Here is a 23,452-nt window from a genome sequence, read left to right as displayed (position 1 = left end):
TCTTTGTAAGCACGTTATATCCATGCTACAGAAGCCTTAGAATCCAGTCATGTTCAAACATACCACTGTGACAAAAAAGCGAAGGTCATGTGTCTTCCAGATTAACAATCTCTAGAGTACATACACCTGCAATCAGATGCATCAATCAAGCTTTCCACTAAATCTGCCCTTTGTACTCAGGAACTATGAGTCACATAACAAAACTTCTGAGTCAAATCATCATCTGAAGACATTTAACAGTACTCCATTCAATATTGAAATTGCATCAGTTTTGAGCTTACAGCTCATGAATGAATCCCAGCCTGCATACTCATCAAGGGGCATCGCCTAGAAAATCCATTGTAGGCTAGAGGAGGGTTTCACTTCAATGAAGCAGAGTCTGTGGACTTCCTACTGCCCGGCGTGGATAATAAGACTCCTGTGCTTTCATCTGTTCAACCGGCAGCCCTGAGTTTGAACTGGTTAAGAGCACTGCAGTGAAATCTTCGGCAAATGCCTCAAAGGAGCTTACTCTGCAAATTATTTCTGTGAGCAACACATCACCCACTCTTGAAGCTCCTTTTAGTCTTTGCCTTCAAAATAATCCTTACATGAAAAAAAGATGGCAGCACTGGCATTGGACCAACCATATCAGAGTCCAACTTGATCTGCACCTGTATTTTCCCTGAGGAAATGAAATACCTGAAATAATTCAGACACTAATTTCTTCATGAAGAATTTAAGTTGCTTTCCATTTTAGACCAAACACTTTGTCTGCCTAGTGTAGTCCTAAACAAATAAGCTGGTGATCATTTCCATTTGTATAGTCTATATAAGGTCTTTGTACCGTTTTAAATTACAATTTGGTCACCCATAAATAGTTTTCGATAAATTTCATTTCAGGACATTTTTGAACCCGGGAAGCTATCAACTTGGTACCAATTTTAGAAGAATCATTTTTAAAGGGAAGGTTGGATATGGCACAGAAAATAGGCAAAGAGACTCTTCATTTTAAGTACACTTTACAACCTATCACATTAGCACAGAGAGCAGTGCTTCCGTCAATGATCTGTCAAGTGTCCAAGAACTCTGGCTCTTGTGTCTAATATACATGTGCTTTTTCCTTCAGAAAAGAAAAAAAAAAGAAAAGAAAAAAAAAACTATATCCTGAATTCTTTATATTCTTCATCTATTCAAACACCTGTGATTTTTAATGTGTTATTACGGTTTGTCCATCCCACAACCCAGAGAACTGAAAATTTTAAATACCAAGCATTTATAATACACACCAGCCTTTCGTTTCTTCCCAGATCATTAAGACATCTGAGAAACTGATCTATATAAGTAATCTGAAAATAAAAGATTGAAGTTCTTTCCATTATTGTTATTACTTACTCTCCAACTAAAGAAAGTAACTTCCTAGGAAACAAGGATAATAAACTTAAAACACATTCAAAGAACCAAGGTTGAACTACTTGTCTATATTATCTCAAGTTTTTGAAGCATCCTAGGTCCAATTGTTCTATACTTAAAATCTAATTAGATATTATCAGATCTTTTTTCCCAGGGTGATATTTGGAGGAATAAAAACACAGCAAAAGGACCCGTCAATTCATGCATATGACAGGTAAGAGATACATTTTTCTGTACTTGGGTTCTGTTTCCGCCAATTAAACTTTCCTGGTAAAAATCACATTACCTTCGACTACTTGATGATCCAGCCCGATTACCTGGGCCATTACTTGAAACAACAGATATTGCATTTGCAATGGCCTCAACAGCAGAAAGCCTTTCCGCAAATGTATTTCTTTCGGAGCGCTCTGCTTCTAATATAGAAGAGAAAAAACTAGGATCAATTTAAACTTCAGAAGTAACTAAGAGATTAAGTATCTACAAGCCATTAAATGCTAACTGCTTTGTATTTTAGTGCTCTAATTCTCATACTAGAGATAATGAATAGCTTAATTTTTTCCTCCTTAGAGCAACAGACACTGAAGATAGATTTAACTATGAGTTTTAATATGTGAGTTATTTCTGTATTCTGCCTTACTTTCAGCCCCCAAAGGTCAAACGTAGGATTATTCATGAGTAGACTGAAATCTAGCTTTCACTATCAAGGGAGAAAAGACCCATAATTCAGTACCTCAGTCTCTTCCTTTAGTGATAAGGAAGTAAACCACCACTCAAAAATGTAGCTACCAGAGTGTCATCAGCAGAATTCAAAATCAGGAAAAACATTATGAATCACCCAGTTGCACTTTTAGACTTTCAGATTTCCCCTTCATATACCCAACTAAAACCTTTATGGCAAAAAAAAAAACTTACTTTTCCAAAAACACCTCATAATTCAGTAGGTTATTTTTCCCTCTACATTATGAAAATTCAGATAAAAGTGGCTCCAATATAACTTGCCTCAACTTGTTTAATAATTCTGATGGTAACAAATGTCATCTCTTATTATAAAATCATCAAATCTCATTAAGTATTACATATAATGTCTGTATATATCAAGAATAGAACTCAAGACAACAAAACATACTGCTAAGAATTTACTTGCTTATGTTACATACTCATCCTAATAAGAAGTTGGGCATCTTCACCTTCTAAGCATGTCAAAACTGCTAGATTTTACAAAACAAAGAAAAAGTACAAAGTCTCCCTGGTGATCTCCTTTTCAGTGTTATATTTTCAAAACTGCCTAAAATTTTTTTTAAAAATCTTTTAATATTTATGTATTTTTGGAGGAGAGAAAGAGAGTGTGAGCAGGGGAAAAGTAGAGAGACAGGGAGACACAGAATCCACACCAGGCTCCAGGCTCTGAGCTGTCAGCACAGAGTGAGGCTTGACCTCACCAACCATGAGATTGTGCCCCGAGCCAAAGTTGGACACTTAACTGACTGAGCCACCCAGGCTCCCCAAAACTGCCTAAAATTCCTTTTAAAGACCTTGTTGTAGTTCTAATTCTCACCCTCTTCTTCTTTAGTTTCCTTATTGCTGGTTGGAAAACAAACTGATACACAAGCATGCAAAATATTTCGGTTTCCATCACATCTGTGGCTGATGAACGTCTGTAGCATCTGTAGATTCTGCTCTAAAACAACCGCTTGCTCAAGATTCATGAGATATTGTCGACAGGCCTCATAGTCACAGCGTAGGATGTGCTGCATTAAGGTTTGTTTCTGTGCTCAGACAAAGTAGGAAAAAAACTTCGATGAATTCAAATAGCACATTACACATGTCAAAAACTCCTCATTTTATAATTTCACACAATAATATAATCACCTCTGCAAATAAGGAGAGACAATTTCAGGTAGCCTGCCAAAGGAGTTAAAATTAAGGTTACTCTTTAAGCAGAGTATATAATTCACAGGAACAGAGAAGGGTGTATAAATTTTCTCTAAAGGACCAGTACATATTTTCAGCTTTGGCAACTAACTCAACTCTGTGGCTATGGTGGGAAAGAAAGCCACTACACACAAAACACAAATGACTGGGAGTGGCTGGATCTAGCTGGCGGGCCATTTTGCCAATCCCTGGTTTATATTGTATCTTACATAACTATTAAATTAGAACCCTATTAGTACTGTTAACCACAATTAAGCAAAGGGTATACATTCTATATAGGCTTAGGCATAACCCCCATGCTTAGGAAGGTTGTATCACACTGCAGTACATGAAAACCAATACCTTCAACTCCCCTAGAAATCAAGACGATGCAATCTCTCAGAGGTTACAACTAATGTAACTTCATTGTCAAAGACATGGTAGCGTTAATGATTTACAGGACGTTTCATTAACTAATGAAAAACAGCATGTTATAGACTGAATATCTACAGCCCCCAAAATTCATATGTTGAAGCCTACTCCCCAATGTGATAGTGTTTGGAGGTGGGACCTTTCCAAAATTATTAACTCTGAATTATTCTCATGGATGGGATTAATACCCTTAATGGGGCTGAAAAAACCAGTGTTCTCCCCTCCCACCATATGAGAATACATGGCTGTCTATGAAACAATAAGTGGGCCCTCACCGGATACCAAATCTGCCCACGCCTTGATCTTGGACTTCCAGCCTCCAGAACTGTGAGAAATTTCTGTTGTTTATAAGCCAGTCAGTCTATAGCAACCTGAACAGACTAAGACACAGCATGAACATATCAAGGAGTTCAAATGTACTTCTTTCAGAGTGTAAAACTATAGTTAAGGGATATTTAATGGGCTAAATATATATAAAGCATTAGTTTTGGAAGATAAATGAACTTGTTCATTTCAACTAGAATTGAGAACTGGGAAAAGTGTGGGTGGGAATACAAAGGGAAGAAGATACATTTGAACAACTTGCCACTTGTCTCCCAAACTACTTAAATATCCCATCCTTCCCCCAAGTGTATGGAGAGGAGAGTGGGAGGTGGTCGAGGAGGGGGGACAAAAAACTACAGTTAAACATTTTTAGTATTTGCCACATTTCAGTCCCTGAGATAGGCTATTTGATTATGCATTGAGACTCTGAGCTTACATGGTAAGCTCCAGTTCAAAAGTAAGAGGTGGGACACACAAGATTAAACTTGACAAAGTCCAGTGACATACATGCAGTAGTTAATAGGCTGAGAGAACATGTCAAAGTCTCTCCCAAGAATAAAAAACACACTGCTTTTGAAAGTGACTAAAGTCAAGATATTCTGCTGCATACTCTGTGACATAAAATGTCTTCAAGCAATCAGCCAGTCATTCAGCTAGAAACAACTACAGGGAACTCTCATCTCCAGGCTGCTTTATATAGGCTCTCACCCTGAGAGCTATCAATACCACAATGACTATGTGAGAAGCAGAAGATGTATGTTTGTATTTGTCAGTTTTACAGAGAAAGGCGGAGAGAGTTCAGTGAAACATTTCTCGCAGGCCCACCGTGCACAAAGCCCTGCTTGCTGGGGTACAAGGATAAATGATGGCATGCTTTACCCCTACCCATGGGATGATGACACATTTTATCTTTACCCTTGAGATGCTGACAGAGTGCAGGGGTCACTGAACCAAATGCCTACAGATGCATCTGAAGTAATACAAATGAGCGGAGGAGGCTGGGGGTAAAAAGATAACAGAAACTGCATCATAAATAAATGGCAGCATTTAAACTCCAAGCAGATAAGTATCAGGAACTGCAATAAATTGGAGAGACCACATACAGCCACTAACAGGGACACGCTAATGGCTTTTATGGTGGCCCAATGTTACCAGATCTTCTCATTTTTTATGAACTAAAAATCTGGATTTTAAAAATAAATCCTGTGGTTTTTAAATGCTGGCAACCAATTACGAATTTTAAAATGATGTGAAGGTTATTTCTAGGGGTCCACTTCAGTCCATGGCCACCTCCTTAACCATACCCCTACTACTTTGAAACCTCTAGTCTAATAGGTTGCAATCAAAACTAAACTAAGAATACAAGTACTATGTCTCTAAACAGAAAGCTCACAGGAAGCTCTCAGGAATACCTGGATTCAGACTACGTTAGATGCAAATCTAACATGTGTGCTTTCACCTCCAAACTAATGAACGGTAAATAAGCCCCCATACTAAGCTCTACTTTCCATCCTTTATAGAAAATCTCCTCACAAGAGAGGTTTATATTGATCTCTAGTTCTTCTTCCACTTTTTCCATGGCTCACTCCAATCAGGCTTTCCATCCCCACCACCCAGAATGACCCAGATGGAGCCAAATCCCCAGCCACTGTTTGGCGATTGCCTCGCCTGGCACACAGCATCACCGGACATGGCTGATCACTACATCCTGGTGACACATGTTTGTCACCTGGCTCCCAAGATAACACTCATTCTAGTTTCCCTCCAACCCCATGGATGCTGCTGCTTCTCAGTCTCTTATGCAGGTTCCTCTTTATCTCCCTGTATTTAAATGCTGATACTATTCTGATGGCTCAGTCCTTGGACCTCTTCTCCACAACCTTAGTAATTTCGTTCCATGTAATTCCTCTAAATATCACAGATGTACTGTAGGCTCCTAAGTCTAATTCTCCATCTTGCTCTGGGTCTTCAGAATTACACATCTAACTCTCTATGTACCATTTCCTCTTGGATACTCATCTGACAGGCACCTAAAACTCTGCAGTCTAAAATCAAACTCCTGCTGTCCACCCCTCCTCCCTCCTGAATCTGCTTCATCCCTAGTCTCCCTCTCTGTAAATGCCAAATTCATTCCTTCAGAATCTTTGGCCTTATTGCTTCCTCCATCTGATACCCTATCCTGAGCCATAAGCAAATCGTGTTGGCTCTACTGTCAGCCTATCTAGCATATCTAGAATTGAATGAATCCCTTCTCCCTCACAGCTCTACTTCCTGGGCCAAGTCATCTTCCCCTCCCACCCAGACTGTTTCAATAGCCTCCTCGCAGGCCTCCCTACTTCCACACTGTCCCCTACTATTCTCAACAGGTCAGCAGGGATCCTGTGAAAATGTTAAGTCAAATCAGGTCAATCTCTGCTCAAATTGCTCCAATAAATTCCAGTGGCCCCACGTCCACATCTAATAAACATCTCAGCTACACATGTTTAAAACTAAACTCATCCTCTTCCCTATCCCTTTGGTTCCTCCTATTTTTCCTCTCCCCACCAGCCACACCCAAATAAACAGCTTTAGAACTCGTTCCTTTCATTTACTGCTGAAGATCACACCAAGCTTTGGAGAGTCTACTTTCCTAACACCTCTGAAATCCATTCCCTCTTCCTAATTTCCAAGAGTTCAAGTTTACTTTGTTTCTTAATCTGGTCTCTGTGATTGTCTTCTACCCACTGCTAATCCTTTTTAAAAAGTCAGTTTAAAATCCTTCTCCTAGCTTTCAGGGGGAAGCTCACAGCCCTTAGGTTAGCACACAAGGCACCCCAGTGCCTTTCTCCAGCCTGTGCACTTGCCACTCACTTGACCCATATGAGCCCTACCTTCTGTTTGTATCAACAAAATGTGCATGGTCTCCCAACATTAAGATTCACAAAGATGTGGCACCAGGAATAACACTTGCCACCTTCACCTTGTGTCTAGAAGACCCCTACCTGACTCTTCAAAGCTGTGTTCAGGCATTGCCTCTTGTGAGAAGCCTTCTCTACCATCACAGTCTGATTTCTGTCCCCCCCCTTCGTGCTCCTACAGCGCTGCGCATGCCAAACATTCACACTGCCATCTACGGTTCACGCATCTCTCTTGTGCTAATACACTACCACCTACAGGGAAGAGTCAACAAATAATCTATTCAAGATTCTTTTCCCTAGATTCTAGCAGCATCATGTGAATTAAAATGCCAAGGAGTTTCAAAAGTCAAGTTACCTCTACAGCCATGATGATAATAGCAGCTTTCTTTTTGATTGTTGAATTGGCAGGAAGATTTATTAAGGAATGTACACCCATTCCAAGACTACTAATAGGTGGAAGATCAAGCCAATCAGGATCCCTTATTCCTCCCATGCAATCTTTGGCCATTGGGTAGATAGTACCATTTCCATCTCGAAGAATAATAGGGGACTCCTATAATAGAGGGAAAATAATAAAATCTGGCTCCCAATCAAAAATGGATCTTTGATTTTTACAATAAGTATAGTTATTTTCATATGAGATTAGTTTAACCAAATAAGAAAGCCAGTATTAATTGTACTTGATATTCTAACTTCTTCAACAGTTTAATAACAAGCCAATTAGAGCCCAATGTTAGGCTTTACAAAAATGCCAATATTGTCCTATCAGTTTTCACAAGCAAAAATAAGCGTCAATACCTGTCCAGCAGTGAAAATGGCTACATTCCTCTCATTCTGGCCAAGGAAAGCAATGCTGCTTGTAGGGAAATTATTTTCCTGCTCTGCTTTTCCTGTAGCAAGATCAAAGATACAGTACCGTACCCAGTTTCCAGTCTTCAAAACAGCATGCACACCTTCAGAAACACATAAATGTAAAAAAAAAAAAAAAAAAAAAATTTAATACATCTTTAATAATCTCTAATAAGAACCTGCCAAATTTTAACATCTCTGGTCACATTTGAAATGTAGATTTATTTCATTCCATAACATTACACACAAGGAACAAAAACTGCCAAATACCCCAAACCACTTTATATTACACTCATTTTAAGTTTATTTATTTATTTTGAGAGGGAGAGAGAGAAAAGAATCCCAAGCAGGTTCCACATTGTCCACACAGAGCACGATGCAGGGCTCAATCTCACAAACTGTGAGATCAGGACCTATGCTGAAATCAAGAGTCAGACGCTTTACCGACTGAGCCACCCAGGCGGCCCCTATCCTATGCCCATTTACTACACAAATAATAATAGGATATAAAGTATGCCAGGTGAAAATGTTACCAAATCTTTACCTTTGGAATCTACATTCACTGCTAATATTTCTGTTTTTTCAGGTATACAAAGCTTTTTAGGAGTCCTTTGGAAACAGTCAGGAACCTTTGGTGTCCCACCAGTTTTGACAACCTGCATGACACAAAAGGAACTTTCTCTCAAATACTGTAACACACTCAAGTAGTAAGTGCCAACATTTACCTGCTGAGCGATCCCTCCACACCTACCTGCAGTTCATCAATTCTAAGTAACCTACAATCCTGCAGGAGAGAAGAAGGGTCAGCATCTGATCCAGAGCTGCTCTGACAGTTTGTATTACTGGACGTTCCTGGAAATTTTACAGCAACATAGGCACCATCCACTTTTAGCACCTGGAAGTACAGGTAAATATGCTGAATATTAACACCAACTTATATGAAATTCATATGCAAATTATGTTCACTGAATTAATTTAATGCTGAAGGCATTTAATTTCTTCTATTTCTTTAATGATCACCAAGTTATAAAATTAGCCATCAGCTGAAAAAAGTAAGTATAACCCATGAAATTCTCCCAACCTTCCTTTTTTATTAAGTTTGGAGCCCTGCTGTGAGAAAGAACTTTTGCAATTCTTACCAATGTCCTTTATCTGCACTGCCCAATATGGTAGCCATTAGCATAGTGACTATGAAATACCTGAAACGGAGCTGATGTGACTGGGGGGCTAACTTTTTTTTTTTTACGTTATTTAATTTTAATAAATTTAATTAGCCAGATATATAGCTAATGGCTACCACTTTGGATGACATGAGAGAGTCAGCAATGTACAGAAAGATGAGCACAGGACTTGAGACCAAAATACTGGAGTCCTACCTGTGCTGCTTAGTGCTTCTGATTTTGAGCCCGTGTGATCTTCTCATAAGAAACACCTGCCCATAAGCTACAGTTCTATTTTGAGAATCAAATCGAATAGTGTATGAGAAAGGCTTTTGTAAAGTGTAGGGGAGGGCATACCTACTCTTTCCCTAAAGTACAAATGAAAGACCATCAATTCAGAAACAAATGAGCAATCAGAAAAATCTTTACTTTGCAGATATGGTTCCATTTTGTTTTTCAGTATGTGTGGAGAGAATGGTGAAATTAATGGCATTTCAGCTGATGGACTCTACCCATTTGGTTTTTAGAAAGCGAGAAGCCCTCTCCAGAAAGAAGGGAAAAGAAACTCAAGGTGACGTGAAGACAGTAAGATTTTTAAATGTTAAAGGAAGTTTTTAAGTATTATGGAAGATGATCTCTCCTTCAGAACTGACAGTTTCAAAGAATGGGCTGGATCAAAAAGTAATATAGTCTCCTTGCAATTTTTCTGCAAACCTAAAATTCTTCCAAAATAACATTTAAAAAAAAAAAAAGCAATATATCACCATAAATGCTCAAGAAGAGGCCTCCTACTCCTCTATTCGTCTGTAGGGAAGAGCAGCTATCTGCAGGAGGCTGAGGGCTCACTGACGGTGCTGAATGGAGCAGCTCTGAGGAAAGGGCTGCTGATGAGCACTCACCAACCATAAACTCTTGGACAACCAATACTGCTCTAGTTCTGGAAGTAACTAACTCTTAGACATTTTAAACAAACCTTGCCAACAGGAACATTCTTAACATCTTCCACAAAAACGACTTCCCGAAGAGACCACTGCTCTTCGTTCACCTTTTCCTCCTCTTTCGGGGCAGGGGTGGACCGTCGTCGTTCTTAGACAACAACAAAATGGTAAGTACCAAAAAGAAAATGTGAAAGAGACTTTATAGATTTCATCTAAATATATGAAAAAAGATCATTTGTAAAGGGATACATAATTGAGATATCTATATATCAATTCTCTGAACAATTTACTTTATGAATTGACATTTTAGGACCAATTTCCACTTCAAATGACTAAGTAGCAAAAATCACCACATCTGTTAATGCCTAATGATATTAACACTACTGCAAACACACAAAGAAGAAATAAAAAACTTATTTTGAACCCTTAAAACTAGAGTTATCTGACCAAGGTTTAGAAAGGGAAGGAAAAAAAAGACCTGCTGATCTGTTTTTAAAACTGTTATGTAACTATTGATTAAGTTTCAACTTCCTCAAGTACAAAGCAAATACAGTGTAAAATGAATTTATTTTGAGGACCTTTCGAAAACCTCTTTAAATCCAATATGCAGTAATGAGTCTAGGTTTATAAATTCTACAGATTCAGAGCACAAGTTGTGACCAAGCCATAATCAATTCATAGTAAAAATAGTTGCAACAAAGGTGGGAGGATATTCTAATTAGCAGCAGTTATTTCCCACTATCCTTACAATGCGTTTTACAGATTGTAAACTCAATAGAACTCTAAAAAAAAACATGAAGTCAACACTGTAAACACTATTTTTCATTTAAATAAAGTTGTGCATACACATAAAATCTAACTAGTAGAAACAAAATTGATACAAAGACACTTAAAATGGTATGAGTTGCCTCAAATCATAAACAGACAGCGAGCGCCCAGCTCTCTGCCTGGGCCTTACTCTGACCAGAGCACACTACACATAAAACTTACTATATGGCATTGATGCGCTGCTAGCGATTGAGGACGCGTCACTGCACGTGGAGGCCGGAGATGGCGGTGGACCCATTTCCGTTTTCACTGGTTCCTGCTTACTTTCAGGCCTGATATTAGAAATAAGATTTTCATTATTAATAAAATGAAATATTAGGAACTTATCAGATGGTTGTTGTTGTTGTTTTTGTTTTTTAAATTTTTTTAATGTTTATTTATTTTTGAGAGAGAGACAGAGACAGGGCACAGGAGGGGGGGGGGTGCAGAGAGAGAGGAGAGGGAGACACAGAATCCGAAGCAGGCTCCAGGCTCTGAGCTGTCAGCACAGAGCCTGATGCGGGGCTTAAACTTGTGAACTGTGAGATCATGACCTGAGCTCAAGTTCAATTGAGCCACCCAGGCGCCCCGCAGATGGTTTATTTTTTAGAATCAAGTTTATTCTTATAAGGGAATGAAATATTAAAACCTATACAAAATGGTCTATTTCTAGGTCTCCAGGTATTAAAAAAGGTACACAGTGCATACTTCAAATGCTTAGTAATATTTTCAAAGGAAAGAAAAATACACCATATAAAGCTATCAATAACTTTGAACAATGATTCAGATAAGCCTTATCTAGGAATAACAAGAAAAGCTACACTGAATTTATTATAAGCCTCTTTGGCAAACAGGTTTCACACTTCAGTAAACCCTGATTTGGACACAGCAATTTATTTGAGAAATGGTAAAGGAAAATAAATAAAATACCAACTAGATCATCAACTTCTTAAGAGTTCAAAGAACTCAACTCACAGTGGTTTACAAAAATTTATGTTTTTTAATGTTTTATTTATTTCCAAAAGAGAAAGAGAGAGATAGCCGAGCAGGGTAGGATCAGAGAGAGAGGGAGACACAGAATCCGAAACAGGGTCCAGGCTCTGAGATGGCTGTCAACACAGAGCCCAACACGGGGCTTGAGCCCACAAAATGCGAGATCATGACCTGAGCCAAAGTCAGATGCTTAACCGAACTGAGCCACTCAAGCACCCCTACAAAAATTTATTCTTGAACTATATGATGATGAACCATCACCTGTTATAACTGAAATGAAAAATTACAGACTTAATAAACTATACTTTTTCACTGAATTCTTTAATTATACCTAATAAGATAACCAGAGTCAACAACTTATACAATATTCTACAGAATAGTCCTTAAAAGGCAGAAGTCAATTTTTAGTCAGAAAAGTCACCTATTACTAAGGAATTTGTTATAAACAGATCATTCTGGTATATACTGTTATCGGGCCCATCATCTTAACCCCTTTGTATTCATTTATCCCCAGCAGGAATTTCACTGGAGTTTACAAATAGTTCACAGAAAACCAGTATTATTTTCCCCAGCATCATGGCGAAGTACTGAGTACGAGCACACGTGAACACTCATAGCAGCTCTGCAAATCTTGTGATGGTGGAAACAGGCTGATACTGACTATTCACTAGCATGCCGCTAAGTGAACTCATCTCAACAACTTAGCAAAAGAAGAGTTTGTTCACATGAAAATGACTATGTTCTTAACACTTAATTTCAATAAGCTCTTTTACTAAGTTTATTAATATAGATGGAAAATTTCAAGGAAGACACTGAAAAACTTCATAAATTACACGATTCCAGTAGCATATTCTAATTGCTAAATACAAACTCATTTATATTTGTGCACATCAAAAACATTTCCGTCACTCTTTACAAAGTTTAATAATGTGTTTTGTCCTTTTTAGCTTTAGGATAAAAATCAATGTAATTACAGAGGAAGTCTATAAATCTATTACATATAACTAGACAGGAACTGTTGAGAGAGCACGAAGACAAAGCAAAAAAGCCTTACTATGGCATAAATTACAATAGTGTTGCTTTATTAAAAAGTATTTAACTTATTTAATAATGATCCATTTTCTTTTTTAATTTAATTCATTTAAATTCAAAACTTAGTTAACACACAGTGTAGTCCTGGACTCAGGAAAAGAACCCAGTGATTCATCAGTTACATATGACACCCAGTGCTCACCCCAACAAGTGCCCTCCTTAATGTCCATCACCCCTTTAGCCCATCCCCTCACCTCACCTACCTCCTCTCCAGCAACCCTGTTTGTTCTGTCTTTACGAGTCTCTTATGGTTTGCCCCCCTCTATGTTTTTATCTTATTTTTCCTCCCCTTACCCTATGTTTACCTGTTGGGTTTCTTAAATTCCACATGAGTAAAATCATGATATTTGTCTTTCTCTGACAGTGATCCCTGTGTTTTCTTAACTACAATTTACATTTTTAACATTAAGAGAAATAGTAATAATGGTAGTAAATTTATAATTATTACATTCATTTGAGAAAATAAACCTCAGCATTTTAAATACCTATATGTATTGTACAATCCCCATTTATTGTACAATCCCCTGTAAAATTAAAAAAAAGACACCAAAATATTTAAAATGTTATTTCTGGGATGTGATGCTATTACGCTTCTATGTTTCTATAATGGTTACATATTTTTATAAGAGGAAGGAAAAAAGTTATTTATAAACTTTATTAATGTTTTTAAGTTCATGTGCCAAACAACCAAATTATACCATACATGAATACTTATCGGTGCTTCTAGGGGTGCCTCAGTGGCTCAATCAGTTAAGCGTCTGACTTAGCTCAGATCATGATCTCACAGTTCGTGGGTTCAAGCCCCGCATCAGGCTCTGCACTGACAGCTCGGAGCCTGGAGCGTGCAGTGGATTCTGTGTCTCCTCTCTCTGCCCCTCCCCTGCTTGCGCTCTGTCTCTCTTTGTCTCTCAAAAATAAACACTGAAGGGAAAAAAAGGTGCTTCTAAAAATACAGGTGCTAAATAACTATATATCTGGCTTCCAAACAATAAGCCAGACTCTGTATGCAGGCTCCACACAATTCAGTGGTACTTCTGTTCACATACCCCTCCAGCCCCCAAAAGTCTGCAAATCCTTTACAGACTCTCCCTCCCTGGAATGTTAACTTATGAAATCCTTCCATAGATCAAGACGCAGTTAAGACATTAGGTAGAAATTAACATGATTACATGGGGGGCGGGGGGCGCGTGTGCAAAGATGGCCTGATAGAGATAAGGCTAAACACATTATTACTGGCACACAGTAATGGTAAAGGACAGACTCTTAATAACAAAACAAAGACATCAAAAGAGAACTCTATATGGTCATCCTAGCTGCTAAAATCAAGAACAACTATAATATACAAATATTAACCAAGCTGCAAACAGTAAATTTTACCAATTCCTTTTAAAACTTCTGGGCATCTTCACAAGACCTCACCATGGTAGCAATTTTCTAGATCACTGCACACCTCTAAGTCTGCCTTGACTACCCCTCTCATATACACAGCAAACCTTGACTACCCCTCTCATATACACAGCAAACTAGAAACTGGTGTAAAATCAGGATTAGTTAGTTACAGTCCAGTACTTACTTAGCTTCAGTAGTTTTGCTAGCTTTGTCCATGCTTTTCAAGCTCTCTGGAGATCTAAGTTGAAATCTACAGCTATCATTCATATTCCAAACTGACTCCATTAGGACACCAACTTTAGGAATCCCAGCACTAATTGAAAATGCAACTGCTCCAGCATGATAAAGAGGATTATTTCTTAAGCACACCTAGCAAACAAAAGAAAAATTATCAAGATGACATAATTTTAAAGCTAGAAGAGTTGTTTCAAATGTATAAAAATATAATATATAGAAGTATTATTTCCTAGGTTTTCCAAAAACAATCTTGGACCATCAATAAGGTTATTAAAGAATTATCTCGGGGCGCCTGGGTAGCTCAGTCGGTTAAGTGTCCGACTTTGGCTCACGTCATGGTCTCACAGTCTGCATGTTTGAGCCCCACGTCGGGCTCTGTGCTGACAGCACAGAGCCTGGAGCCTGCTTCAGATTCTGTGTCTCCCTCTCTCTCTCTCTGTCTCTCAAAATAAAATAAAGCATAAAAAAATTTTTTTAAAGAATTGTCTCTATTAAGAATTTGTTAGGGTGCCTGGGTGCTTAGTTGGTTAAGCGTCAGACTTTCGCTTAGGTCATGATCTCGCGGTTCATGGGTTTGAGCCCCGCGTTAGGCTCTGTGCTGACTGCCAGCTCAGAGCCTGGAGCCTGTTTCAGAGTCTGTGACTCCCTCTCTCTCTGACCCTCCCTTGCTCACGCTGTCTCTCTCTCTCCTAGAAATAAATAAAACATTTAAAAAAAAATTAAAAAAAAAAATTTTGTTCTCAAAATTAAGAAGCAGCAATAATTTAAGCACATTTGCTAAATAATAACTTTAAAATTTCATGCAACAGGGGCACCTAGGTGGCTGAGTCAGTGAAGTGACTGACTCCTGATTTCAGCTCAGGTCATGATCTCACAGGTTGTGAGATCAGTGTTATTAGCTTCTGCGCTAATAGTGTGGAGCCTGCAGAATCCCTGCTTGGGACTCTCTCTTCCTCTCCCTCTCCCTCTCCCTCTCCACCCCTTCCCAGCATGCATGCACACACTCTCTCAAAATAAACATTTAAAAAAATTCATTGAATATAACAAATTTCATGCAACAAATATCCTACCCATTCTGCTATAAAGAAACAGAATTGAAATAGAAATAGCAGAGAAGAAACTTTTCTTAAAAGCTGTCATTAAAAAAAACAAAATAATTACATATTTTGTCACTTTCTTATATTCTGAAATTACTTTCCTAATTCATGACGCTATATACTACACAGACTCTATAAACTTCACCTCAATGGGTGTTTCCTTCCCCCAGAAGACTTGTTTTCTACAAACCAAAAGCTTCACTAGATTACATAAGTTTTCTCTTATGTTACAAAAAAGAGTATGTTGACAGCACTGTTAGAAGGTAATTGACGTCAGGAGTAAACAATCTGAAACTTCTTACTGACAAGGAGCACCCTCAGGTCATATACTCTGAAACCAATAACCTGCAAGGTGGCACTGTCAAACACACCAACAACAGCTCCAAATGAGAGAGAAATATTATTTCTGGAAATCGCTTGATTTCTCCAATAGCTCAATCTATGGACATTCTATTCAGTCATCCACTAAGGAAGTGTTATGTTGTACTTGACAGTGGCATATTTGACGATCATGTGTTTGGTGGTTTATAATTAACTGTAAGTGACACAGAAGACGCTGATACATTTGAGTAGTATCACAACTGGAAAAACTGGAGCAGAGTTGCAGTTCCATCAGATAGTTATGAGTCACTAAATACAGATCTGTGGCTTAGAATGAATAGTTCATTAAGAGCTGACTTCTGGGAAAAGGTATGTCCTGCTTAGCTGTGACTTAAAGGGAAGTTTTAACCACAAATTTTCAGAAAAGACTGGTGAAAGCTTATAGCCTGAGAGAGGATCATTAAGAAAGAAGGCTGTATTTTAAAGAAAAATGGGACAAGATATATTACAAAATAGGAGATTATTTATTAGTGCCTTCTTATAAAAAATAAATGCACCTTAAAGACAAGGAGGTGTGTATTCGGGGAGCAGCATATCATGAGATGTGCCAATGAATAACTGCTAAATCCACCCATCACTCTCAACGATTATGACCCCCAGAGTGTGGCTGTAGCTGAAAACTCTAAGTGATCAACAGTTAACACACTAACACTTTCCTTATTCTGTGGCTGTGACTATCTTAAATGTCTAGTTTTCCAGAGCTTTAAAACAAAGTCTTGGTTCTACATCAAAATACTTTAATATACCTCTATCTCTCAGCAATTTAGTGCCAAGCGATTTCACTTAAAAATTTCTTCAGTGCATCTTTAAAGTGTTTTTTCTGCTCTCCCCTCTCCATAGCAATGTGATCCTCCAGGCTAATAAGGCAAATGCTAGGATATCTTGCTATTAAGTGAGTCCAGTGAACAAGGGACTTTAAGTACGTGAGCAATCAGTATTTGGACTAAACAGAAAAAGGGGAGCTCCTTGAAGCTCCTGTCCAAAACAACTGACATAAATCATGAAGGCTGAAGAATATTCAAAATAGTGGGTAATCACTAAAAACTTCCCAGCTGGAAGGCCAAGAAATAAGTCAGAGTAAGACAGCTGTGACAAGGACCAAAGCAAAACAAAACCATAGAGGCACAAACACAAAATAGGTACATATAAGCTGGGTTTTGTAGAAAAGTAACAACTAAAGTAGTAACTGTTTAAGGACTTTATAATCCCTAATACTTAGACAAACCGTAGTTTTTATTACATGACGTGTCATATTGCACTTTCAATTGTTTTCTCTTCCTTGTTGCTACAAGGTGAGATAACTTATATTTTGTTTCCTAGGCCTTACGAAATACTCATTGTAGCACTTGCTAGAATATACGCCAATTTTTATCCCCAAGATAAACTTCCATAGAGTCTAATGAATGAAAGTACAACAGCTCTCAAACTGAGTTCTTTTTCCCTATTAAATATTCTGAGGACCCAAAACTATTTTATTTGGGTCCTATCTAGTTGGTATTTAACGTATTAGTAATTAAAACTGAAAATTTTTTAAATTTCACAGTAACAAATGCCATGTTAATATAAACAATTTTATGAAAAATAACTGCATTTTCAAAAAAAAATAGCAAGAAAAGTGGCACTGTTTACATTTTTGCAAATCTTGCAATGTTTGATTTAACAGAAGACAGTGCGTTTCCAGGTCTGCCTCTGCATTCAGTCTGTTGTACTGCATTACTTTGACTAAAGTGTATGGAGACAATTTGGCTTCACGGATATGTAAATGGAAAAGAAAGGACACCGCAGACTCCCTGAAAAAATGGAGAAGCCAGAAGTGCTTGGACCCCAATTTGATCCACTGAGGTATTAGAAAAATCCCCTCTGTAATATAGGAGCCTAAAACCATCTCAGAGTCAAAAAACAAAACTGGTGGAATGAGATGTGAGGAAGCCTCCCGCCCTATGCTAACAACAGTACCCTTCGAACTGCCGGGCTGTTTATCACCTGTGATGTTTGTTAGCATGGCCATCCCCAGGCCTTACCACCAGAGAAGCTGAAGGAACGTCTCAGGAGCTCCACCCTCTGTATTTAAGTACCAAATGATTCTTAAAATTAGGCAAATCTGGGAACCCTGCCCCACAAGCAAACCTACTGACACTGGAGCAGAATCTCTATGTCACTGGACTATTGAATAAAAAAGCATATACATGCTACTGGAACCTGGTCCTTCAAAGGACATTCATTTATAAAACTGCTTACAAGGGAAGTAACTAAAAAAAAAAATTTTTTTTAATAGTTTATTTTTGAGACAGAGAGAGACAGAGCACAAGGTGGGGAGGGGCAGAGAGAGAGGAAGACAAAGAATCTGAAACAGGCTCCAGGCTCTGAGTTGTCAGCACAGAGCCCAACACAGGGCTCAAACCAACGAACCGTGAGATCATGACCTGAGCCGAAGTTGGAAGCTTAACTGACTGAGCCACCCAGGCACCCCTACAAAGGAACTAATTAAAGGGGAAGAAAGTGACTTTGAAGAGAAACAACGTCCCCTAAGACAGCTGACCTCTAATCACTTACCTGGGTACCCACAGTGATGTTCGGCATCGAAGAAATACCAGCACTAGATTTGGGCTTTTTATTTTTTGCTCTTGCCTTCTCTAACATTTTTTTCCTTTGACTAAAAGGGACTACACCCCTGAAAAGAAAAAGTATAAATTGGTCAAGCAAGCAGCAAAGATGCCTATTAAATAAATCCGAAATTACATATACTACAATATTTTTTGCTTCAGAATATTTACATGTACAACTTATTCTTAATCATAACTTGAGCACAGCTTTAACACATAACTGGGACTGTTTTTATTAAAACTTTAGGGATTAATATTTTACAGAAAATTGATCGCCCCAAATTTTCTTCCAAATAATTATATTTCGTTAGTAGATTCCCCTTATATTTTTCTGTCAATGCAAATTTACTAACTCCTTAAAACCCAGCAGAAAAATACACTTAAAGTCCCTAACAGCAAAGAAATAAAGCGAGGCATAGAATTTACATCCAATGAAATACTGTAATTAATTATATTTTATATTTATATATAAGGAAAACCGTTAAGGGAAAAAAATGAAAAAATACCCTATAGCCTATGCTTCCAATTATGTAAAAGCAAAGTACATATTTGTGTGTAGGAAAGAAAGATTTAAATACTCCAGAATGCTAACATTAGTTACCTTTTAGGCTGTAGGACAATAGGTAATTTTTGTTTCTATTTTATGCTTTTGTAAAATTCCATAATGACAGTCACTAACGTGTGTGTTATAAAGTTTTTTTTAGTGTTTCTTTGTTCCAAAGTGAAAGTTTAGTCTCTATAAAGCATTACCTTTTGACCAACCTTCTTATGTTGGTATCCCACTTCTCAAAGCACCTATCTATACACATAAAAGCATTCACCGATAAGGAATTCCCCCTTCCTGTGATACTTACCACCAATACAAATTGTTCTCTAGCTGGGCGCAGGTGTAAAGGGCACAGCAATGTAAAGAAACAATCCGTTCACCTTGAAGTTCTGAGTAAGTCTGTGCAGTGTGCTCTAATTTAGAAGCCACAGAACTTAAAGTTTCATCTACCCATGTAGCCACCTAAAAAGTAAAATATTAGAGGCTTAAATAAATAAGGAAGAAATAATCTTTCAAAAGGACTGTGGTCAAAACTACGAAACGGCATACATACTCTACAGACTGGAATTCTAAAATGTGTTGAGCTAAATGTCAGAAAAATAAGTAAGTCAGAAAAGTTTCTTAATTAAGACAAGAACCTAAAAATACTTTCTTCACACAAATAATGTAGCAGTTACTGAAATGAATGTCTAAAGCCATCTCTAAAAAACTAATCAGAAGTAAACATTTGCTCCAACAATTTTTAAAAGCATTTAGGGGCGCCTGGGCGGCTCAGTCAGTTAAGTGTCCAGCTTCGGCTCAGGTCATGATCTCAGGTTCATGGGTTCAAGCCCAACATCGGGTTCTGTGCTGGCAGCTCAGAGCCTGGAGCCTGTTTCAGATTCTGTGTCTCCCTCTCTCTCTCTGACCCTCCTCTGCTCATGCTCATGCTCTGTCTCAAAAAGAAAAAAAAAACCTTTTTTTTTTTTTTTTTTAATTTTTTTAAGTATTTAGTGACTCAAGGGGCATGTGGGTGGCTCAGTCAGTAAAGCGTTCCACTCTTGATTTGGGCTTAGGTCATGATCTCACAGTTTCTTGAGTTCGAGCCCCTCAGGTTCTGCACTGACAGCACAGGGCCTGTTTGACATTCTCCCCGCTTCTCTGCCGCTCCCCTGCTCACTCTCTCTCAAAATAAATAAACATAAAAATAATAATAATAATAATAGGTGACTCTAAAGCCAAAGAAAATTCAAGGCAAAATAGCCACATACTTTCCCAGTCCATCTCTGACCGCTTTTGTCAGCACTTACCTTGAATATTTTGTCCTTCCCTTTAAGGAAAAAGCCACCCCTAAAGCTGGATTATAATACAGGGATAAACCAGCAACAAAAAGATTATACACTGGATTACTCTCTTAGGCTTGAGATGCTTTGAAGTTGTGGATTTAGAAAGAAAATTAAAAGATGGAAAGAGGGCAGAAGGAGAGGAAGAAAACCAAGAATTTAAGCATGAAATGTTTCTCAATCAAAAGTGTTTCCTACCTTGTTATTTTCTGTAGCTACAGTTGCTCTTATGCTGTTTGCAGACAGCAGGACTATCTTTTCACTGGTCAGCCCCAAAAATGTCGCTCGTGGATGGTGCAGTGAAGGATTCTTAGAAAGCATACAAAAAATGATTACTATTTTGTATATCAATATATAGAGAGCTGTCCGATGCAACTTTAATAGAAAATACCTGTGCATTTCTGTAAGGCTCAGATTCACTCCACTTCCACTGATAAAGTTCTCCTTTACTGCTGACAGCCAGAAGTTCAGAATATAGAGCTCCAATACAGATGAATTTTGTTCCGTCCTATGAAGTAAAAGAATAATACAGTAGTTTAAGTACAATTGTCCAACCTAAGCGCTTTAATCACCTCATCAAATCTGGATTAATTCAGTGAACATATAAACCCCAGCTACGCAAAGTCATCAGCACAGCCTGCAAGGCCCTAGGTAATGCAGCTCTGGCTTCCTCCATGAACTCACTGCCCTCCAGTCACACAGGCCTCCTTCCAGCTCCTAGGTCATGCCCCAGGGTCCTGCCCTGTCCCTGGTGTCCTCCTGTTGCTCACGTGACTCAATCCCTGTCCTTAATCAAGTCTGCTCAAATGAAACCTCTAACCACACTACCTACAAAACCACCACTCTCGTATTCCATCTCCTTACTCTGCTTTCTTTGCAGATGTCAGCATTTCACAACTTTACATACTAGATCACTCATTTACAGTCCATTCACTTGGATATAAGCTTTGTCTTGCTCACCACCGTATCCACATTTTTTATAACAGTGTACACAGCTGGTGATATAAATATGCTGAATAAATGAAAAAATAAGGTGAAGCTGGAAAAATCAAGTGTCAAGACAGAAGATTCCTTCTCTCTAGGCTCTTCCAAGCTCCTGAAACAAATGTCTAATTTGTTTTTAAGGTGAGAGTTCATTTTGTTTTAAGGAGATGCACATGCCAGGTGTTAAATTCAACTAAATTCTAAAAATCTTTGACAATAAATGTAAATGCACAGTATCAATCAGTAATTTTTTTATATTCACTTTGAGAGCAAGAGCAGGGGCAGAGAAAAAGAGAGAGAGAAAGAGAGAGAGAGAGAGGAGAATATCCCAAGCAGGCTCCACACTCTCAGAGGAGAGCCTGACACAGGCTCAAACCCACGGAATCATGAGATCATGACCCAAGCCAAAACCAAGAGTCGGACCATCAACAGACTGAGCCACCCAGGTGCCCCAATATCTGTATGTTTTATATTTTTAACACAATGTTAATGATCAGAATCAGAAGCTACACAGAAATCACACGGCAAAACTTACCAGTAAGAGATTTTTGGCTGTACTTTTGCTACTGGTCTAAACACTGCTTCTCTTTGGAATTCTGGCTCTGGAGTCGGCTAAACTAATGGTGTCATTTTGCTTTTCTGTCAAATTCCAATCTTACTTGGTCAGATGGCTTACAGTGCTCAGCTAAAGCCTGTAAAGTCTGCCACGATTTATAATAAATAACAGGTTATGTTGCAGAGGTGTACTGAAAGAACACAAATTTTAATCTTCTATTTTACCAATGCCCATCAGCCCTATTTTCAAGTCACTTCCATAGAGGGATATGAGAGACCAAATCTGAAATTCTGCAAGTTGGCAATTCCTCTCTTATCCTTCACCAAAGGTATCAGAAAACCAGTGTCTACTCTCTCCAAGGCTCCTGCATCAAATCGTAACACCTCTACCTCACACTTCCTTCTCTTCCCTTCAGTTAAAGGATGATGGAATCAAGCCACGTGAGCCCAAAACCTGGATCCAACACGTATCAAGTATGTGACTTTGGGTACGTTTTAGAACTTCTCTGAACCCACTTTCTTTATCTCTATAATGGGCATAATAATATATAAAGAGGGAGAATAAAAGCCAAAGACAGTAATATATATAAAGTAGACAGCACAGAACCCAGCACAAGTAAGTGCTCAATCAAATTCAACTATGATTACTCTGCCTGCCCCCAACTTCACCTTCTACTTAGCCAGAAAAGCACAAGCTTCATGAATATTCCTACTTCTAGATTTAACAAAAAAACACCATTCTCCTCTCCTCTCCACTTTCATCTCAGAGGAAGTGTCCTTCTCTCTTATTTAAAGGTAACCCCCACACACGAATGCAATCCTCTCTCAGAACCCCAAAAACCATCCAAACTAATCTTCTCTTCAAGCCTACTCATGAGAAAGTGAATTGCTTGGCATATGTTTCACCTTACCAGCTTTCACTCAGAGCTACACCTGCACCTCCAACAGCCATATCAATGCCCCATGCATTTAATTAACCTATCATCTCTTTTTAAACTCTTCAAGCCATTTGACCCTGTTCATCTGTTCTGGAACTTCTGTCTCTTGTTCACAGGCCACTATTCCCTACTGGTCTTCCTCCTATCCTCATGGCTATTTCCTTCATCTCCCTCATACCACCATCTACTCCCTGCCCCAGATTCCACTCTTGTCCCTTTATTCAAATATGCTCCACCCTCAGCCTAACTGACTGCAGCCACTGGGGCACCACGCTTATTAAACATGTAAATCTCTACCTCCACACTAACCTGCTACAAGAGCTGTCTACTGGATGTCTTAAAGCACCCTAACATCTACAAAATGAATTCACCATATCCTCCAAAGTTGCACATCCTTTGCAGTCCGTCTCTCCATGAGTGACATCCACCACCCACCCTGGAACAGGAGTGAGACATGAAAACCTGGGCACTCCTGTCACCCCTTCTTCTCTCTTAACAATGTAGTGACTAGTCAACCAGTGCTGCCTTTGCGTCAATTCCTCAGATTCTTCCTTTCCTCTGTCTCCACTGTCATTGCTCTGGTTTAGATGCTCATAACCCCCTT

At 38.5% G+C, this 23,452-nt stretch overlaps 1 protein-coding gene across 1 annotated transcript in view; it reads right to left on the bottom strand.

Moving 5' to 3' along the window:
- The window catches only part of UBR5 (ubiquitin protein ligase E3 component n-recognin 5), a 117,850-nt gene that overhangs the window by 50,234 nt on the left and 44,164 nt on the right, over positions 1-23,452 (bottom strand). The window contains exons 13-25 of the mRNA XM_077748225.1: positions 20,763-20,879; positions 20,570-20,680; positions 19,357-19,511; positions 18,453-18,570; positions 14,369-14,553; positions 10,894-11,003; positions 9,939-10,051; positions 8,557-8,700; positions 8,350-8,461; positions 7,755-7,909; positions 7,312-7,509; positions 2,948-3,158; positions 1,679-1,805 (exon numbers count right to left, since the gene is read on the bottom strand). Coding sequence (XP_077604351.1) covers positions 1,679-1,805; positions 2,948-3,158; positions 7,312-7,509; positions 7,755-7,909; positions 8,350-8,461; positions 8,557-8,700; positions 9,939-10,051; positions 10,894-11,003; positions 14,369-14,553; positions 18,453-18,570; positions 19,357-19,511; positions 20,570-20,680; positions 20,763-20,879 — 1,856 coding nt within the window. The remainder of the gene's footprint in view (positions 1-1,678; positions 1,806-2,947; positions 3,159-7,311; positions 7,510-7,754; positions 7,910-8,349; positions 8,462-8,556; positions 8,701-9,938; positions 10,052-10,893; positions 11,004-14,368; positions 14,554-18,452; positions 18,571-19,356; positions 19,512-20,569; positions 20,681-20,762; positions 20,880-23,452) is intronic.

This window comes from Crocuta crocuta, unplaced genomic scaffold (assembly GCF_008692635.1).
Source record: "Crocuta crocuta isolate KB4526 unplaced genomic scaffold, BGI_CrCroc_1.0 scaffold39, whole genome shotgun sequence".
NCBI lineage: Eukaryota > Metazoa > Chordata > Mammalia > Carnivora > Hyaenidae > Crocuta > Crocuta crocuta.
The sequence above is the reverse complement of the archived record's forward strand: the minus strand, read 5'-3'. Positions and strand labels throughout refer to the sequence as shown.